The sequence below is a fragment of the Gymnoscopelus microlampas genome, assembly GCF_963454915.1.
Source record: "Gymnoscopelus microlampas genome assembly, chromosome: 5".
In the NCBI taxonomy this organism is placed as follows: Eukaryota; Metazoa; Chordata; class Actinopteri; order Myctophiformes; family Myctophidae; genus Gymnoscopelus; species Gymnoscopelus microlampas.
The window spans coordinates 48,874,876-48,880,875 of NC_139942.1; the positions used below are offsets into that span (position 1 = coordinate 48,874,876).

The following is a 6,000-nucleotide window of genomic DNA, read 5'->3' on the forward strand; positions in this document are numbered from 1 at the left end:
TGCTAGGTTTCGAGTGGTTATGGTAAAAAGAAAAATCATATCACACAAAGATTTGGCGAACCCCCTGTAGTAACTCTGAGGACCCCCTAGGGGTCCCGGACCCCCTGTTGAAGACCCCTGCTGTAAACTGAAAAGAACTGTAAACTTATTTTTTTCAAAAGGGCACTTCTGGTCAAGAGGGCAAAGGGCAGGTGCTCTAGCACCACCTAGAGTCTATCTGTGCACGTCCCTGCCTGCACCCCAGCTCCCCTGAATCGCCAACTTTTGAAAGCATTTGGCCAAAAAGCATGCTTCATCATTATCTACTGCATGGCTGTGGCCAGTTGGTTGCTTGCCAGGCACCGACGCCATGCTCTGAATTCTCAACTTGTTCCACATCATGGCCGACCTATACATCATTACAACTTGTCAGGGCCTGTAGAATTTGTTTTCCCCCTCACAAAGTGGCTTCTATTGTCTTGTTGACGAAGTGTTGATGAAGTGCTAAAATTCAGTAATTAATTAATTCAACTTTAAAGCTAACTTTAACGATTAAAGTGCTTAGAACACCAGCATCCCTATTCACCTATTCCGCTGAGAGTTCAGGCATCTCCGTATATACTTCCCATATTATGGGCATAAAGGGCAGAGGTGTAAAGTAACTAAGTACATTTACTCAAGTACAATTTTGAGTTACTTTTACTTTACTGGAGTATTTCCAATTGTCTATACTTTTACTTCTACTCCACTACATCTCAGAGGCAAATATTGTACTTTTACTCCACTACAATTATTTGAAAACTTTAGTTACTAGTTACTTTGTAGATATACATTAGCACGTACAGCTACTTTCTTTTTTTTTTACATAAGGGAATTACATTTAGTCACAGCCATTGTCATCAGGGCCTTTCCTTTATTATCTTCTGAAAGAGGCTCAGCAGCAATGACGCATTATTATTCTGCAATGCTGAAAAGGTTAATGCACTACATTATCAATTCCACTTCCCACCTTGTGTTGTTCAGGGAGTTTTTGTTGGCACATACTAGGAGGCCAGTCTAGATTGAACAGTGGTTCTCTAAGTGGGGTCTGGGGACCCCCAGGGGTCCTTGAGGGGGTATTTTGATTGTATTATTTTTTTCTTCATTCTCCAAAGAAATTATAAAAGATAAATGAGTAACATGGTTAAAATGGAGTTTGAAGTTACAATGGGTTTATATAGGAAGGGGCCATGTCTGATTAAATGAATAATAAACGTTCAGAGTTTTGAGCATTCATACTTCATACTTTCTGCGCCTCGCCAACATGATAATGTTGGCAAAAATACGCCCAACCCATCACAGTACGTACGCGACATTTTATGAAGTGTCTGTAACCTTTCATTTTTTCCAGAGGTACGCAACACTGTCGGTGGCGGAGCTCCTCCGTGACACAATTTTTGTGTTGGTACATCACTTTGTGTTGTGACATCACCTTGTAGTGGGACATCACTTTGTGTTGTGACTTCACCTTGTAGTGGGACATCACTTTGTCTTGGGACGTCCCTTTGTGTTGGAACATCACTTTGCTTTGTGACATCACTTTTGTTGCGCGACGCGTCGGTCGACATTTCTATAACATTATTATAAATGGCGAAAAACGATGCTCGGCCAACCCTTCCCTTCCCCATCCTTTGTAAATTATGACCTCAATAAAACCCTATCTTTTTCGCTATACACTCTGACTCTGTGGTCATGTTTGAGTGTCTTGTGAAACTTGGTGATTTTCTGTCCATCTGCTGGTAATTCCCAGTCTGTTACGGTGTCAAAGTTAAAAACCATAGCTAAATAGTTTTAACACACAGGGACCTGGAAACAGTCATCCATGCTTTTATCACCTCTCGGTTGGACTATTGCAACTCTCTGTATCATGGGCTGACTCAGTCCACTCTCTCTCGTCTACAGATGGTCCAAATTTCATAGCTGCCAGACTCCTGAGTGGAGCTAGGAAGCAAGAGCAACATCGTATTGATTTAAAAATGTTACTTAGTGTTTTTAAAGCCTTAAACGGCCTCATGCCACAGTACATCTCTGATCTGGTTTCTGCACCTCCTGCCAGGGGAACGGCAAGGAGCATTTGGGCAGATCACCTAAGTATACTTAGGTGATCTTCCCAAATGCTCCTTGCCGTTCCCCCAACAAGACTTAAAACTAAAGGTGACTGGGCCTTTTCTGTTGTTGCCCTCACACCCTGGAACAATATTCCACTGCACATTTAAGTCCAGCTCCATTGAAAGGTTTAAATCCACCCTAAAAACCCACCTCTTCTCCATTGCCTTCAAGTCAATCTGAGGGCAATTAACTTATGGCCTACGTTGGTCATTGAATGTATTTTTTGTGTTGCTTTTATGTTCTTTTTATTATGCTGTTTTTGTATGAAGTATTGCTTTTGTTTCTTTTACTATGTTGTATTTTAGGTCGTTATGATGCTATTGTGAATGGAAAGCACTTTTCACGTCTGGAGAAGCGTTCAATGACAACGTTTCTGGACCACAAAAACCTTACTTTTTCACATTTTTACATTTTCGTTGCATTTCAACATTTTGGGTTAGGTTTAAGGTTAGGGTTCGTTAGGATGCAACGTAAAATCGCCGATTGACCCTACATGGTTCTCATCTGCGCACCACGTTCACATGCAACGTTTTTGGGATAAAAATTTTCTCACTGTACGTTTCTGCAAAACGTACTATGACATGTTTTCTCTGGAGATCGGGCTGCCCATTTGTACCCTCTCACAGTTAAATGAACACTGAGGATCTTACAGTGTCGGTTGGGATCAGAGATATCAAAAGGGGGATACGTGGCCTGATGCATACCGGGGTTCTTGACATTAAAAAGGTTCAGGATCACTGATATTAGACATTCATTACCAAGGAGCCCAATTAGCCACTACCAAAGAGCCCAATTAGCCATAGCTGCCTCTGGCTGCCCTCCACCGCCTCCCTCAAGTCTATGACATGATATTAATGACATCAGGGTATATACTCCATTGGGGATTTCTGGATTTATCAGTATCTTTTTGAGTGGTGCCAACCACTCCTATATCTGACTTTGTCCGTGTGTCCGTATGTATGTATGTCCAATAAACAAACATTGATGACAACATCAATACGGGGCTCATCAAAGGCACCACTCTCTTCACACAGGGTGTGATTTTTTATTAGATGTCCTGATCCGATCGACGTCCCACTCTGCGCATCACTCCCTCTGTGACGCGGTTCTTGAGATACATTACTTTTAGTGACACATTGATTTTGTGAATTTATAGATAAAAAGGATATTTAACTTTAATGGACGTAAATGGGGTTCTGATCGGGCTGACGCCTTGCCCAAATTTGGAGTCATATGTCATATAGATACTATGACGTCATAACCCGTGACTGATGTCACAGGTTTGGTGATATGAAGTCCGAGATCCACATGATTTCATTTTTTTCTGGACCCCCCAGTTTGATGAGCCTTAATTTAGACCACGAATCCCCACGAGACGATGTTGTTATCTCTGGGATAATACTCCATTTTGTACTTTCAGACCCAAAAGGGTCCATTTGGATCCCTGGTGGTCATGTGGACAGGAAACCCAGGACAGGGTGGATGTGGCCAGTTCACAAGGTCCCATAGAGCAGTGCTCCCGTTGGGGGGGCTCTTGGCTGTTTGGAGGTAGTCCAACACGTTGTTTTAGGAATAGTAAAAATAGGCAATCTACAAGCTCACGACACAGGTCACATCGTGAGTCACAATGTCACGACCCGTGATGCGTTCTTTGTGCAAGGAATACAATATATAACCTCCGTGTGCACGCACGCACACACACACACACACACACACACACACACGTGGGCAGTCTCAACTATTGCCTGATGTACGAAGGGGGGCCTCCAACCACCTGAGTACTATTGTACATGTGACTGTAGTACGCCAGCCTCTCCTGCATCATCTTATTCTCTGTCTTTAGCTCGTCAACGCGTGTCTTCATGTTGTCGTGCTCTATCTTCTTCTTGGCCCTGGACGCTTTGGCCGCCAACCTGTTCTTCAGCAGACGTAGCACCCTCTTGCGCTGGTCGTCAGCAGACTTACGGGGGAGGTGCGCGCTGCTGGGCGGCATCATCATTTGGTTAGGCGGCAGTTGATAGGCAAAGTCTCCTATGGTCGGCATGTAATACTGATGTTGCATGTAATGGGTCGTATTGAAATACGACCCAGGCAGTGGGGTTGCGTCACTTTGCATGATGGAGGGCATAGTGATGATGCCAGGATTCATGTACTGCTGTTGTTCGTCGTTAGCCTGGCAAACGGTGGCAGGCATAGACTGTCCTGTTGGAAGGACATCACATGGCTGATAGGTCTGCACTGCTCCTGCAGTCTCTTCTGCATTCATCTCAACCACCGCGGGAGGAAGACCTTCCTGTTCTTCCTTAAATGGCATTATTTCACTCATGCTTGTTTGTTTCCCTCGTCAAACGATGCTGCTTGCTCTGTCAAAGTAACGATATATGCACTTTTTTGTACAAAGCGGAGGTGGAGCAGTGTATTCCTTATATGCTGTAGGCGGCTGACATTACACACAACAAAAGCGGTTGTCGTGACAACCGTTTTACACACCGATTTGCGCAGGCCCCGCTTGCAGCCCGAGAGTGTCCTGAATTTGGCATTGTTGAAGTGTCCTGTAGCAGACAAGTTTTTTGGAATCTGCTAGCTAACATAACATAAGTTGAAGTGTGTCCTGTTAGCACAGGTTGCAACCTGGCCTGGGGTGCCAGAATGGTCAGAAACGCAAACGCCACTGTCTCCTCCCAAATTCCTGTTTTTATCTTATTTATTTAGTCGGTGTTCAATCAATCCCTGCCCGGGTCACACCAAATACTATAAAAAATGGGGCCCTATGCTTCCATGCTTCACACTCGGCAGCAAGGGTTACATTTGGGGGAATGTCCCTGCATGCAACATAATAGCGTCATGTCCAGGGGGTGTACTTGTACATCAAGCTGCCTCACGCAACAGAAACAGGAGATCGTCTCCCAACCTATGGGCCACATGGCTCAGGAACTGTTGGTCCCCAAGGCTCCTTACTTACTCTGTAGGAGAAATGAGTCTGTATCTGACTGTTACGGCCAATTTATGTTCGTAGTGACAAGTGTTGAGTGATGCGTCGCACGACAAAAGTGATGTCAAAATGACCCAAAAAAATGTCACGGAGGATGTTCGCCGATGCTGTCGCGTACCTCTGGAAAAATGAAAGGCTGCAGACGCTTTCATAAAACGCATCGTGCTCTGATTGGGTGGGGAGACGAGGAAAGCTCCGCAATGATTTGCAGTCGCAGACAGTATGAATGCTCAAATCTCAGAATGTTGGCCCGTTTATTTCCCCAAGGAAAGGAGGCGGACATCTCTGGATCTCTGATCGTCTGTCTACGCAAAACCACTCATTCTACATTCTACTATTAGAGTGCACTGCATGAAAACAAATAACATTATTTAACACATTTAAAATGTAATAATAGCTCAAATCTACTCTACTCATACTCGCCTTTCCTAGGTAAAGGTATCAAGGATAAGGTAGATTGCAAATATTAAACAAAAATCACACCCTGTGTGAAGGAAGCGGTGCCTTTGATGAGCCCCGTATTGATGTTGTCGTCAATATTTGTTTATGGGACACACACCCGGACAGACACACACCCGGACAGACACACGGACACCCGGACACACGGACACACAGACAAAGTCAGATATAGAGCGGATGGCACCGCTAAAAATAATAAGAGTTTGTTTTCCCTGTGAACTCCAGTTCTGTGGGATGGGGGATTACTGATTTAAGCGGTCAGACCTGGCCTGAGCCAGACTAATTAGACTCAGAGCTGCGTGTGACTACACCCCTGTTGTGCATGAAGGTAGTCGATGCGCAACAGGATGAATCAGTCATCCCCACAAACATGCAGGGAGGGCCACTGTCCAGACAGAACTGCTTTCCCCTGGAACAGTTGT

The 6,000-nt window shown here is 44.5% G+C and overlaps 1 protein-coding gene across 1 annotated transcript in view; it reads right to left on the reverse strand.

Annotated features, from left to right (window-relative positions):
- Positions 1 to 4,441, reverse strand: part of LOC311045150 (neurocan core protein-like) — a gene marked incomplete at both ends in the record, with an annotated part of 140,000 nt that extends 135,559 nt beyond the window's left edge. Inside the window, one exon of the mRNA XM_084056960.1 lies at positions 3,873 to 4,441. Coding sequence (XP_083913086.1) covers positions 3,873 to 4,441 — 569 coding nt within the window. The remainder of the gene's footprint in view (positions 1 to 3,872) is intronic.
- Between the last annotated feature and the right edge of the window lie 1,559 nt (positions 4,442 to 6,000).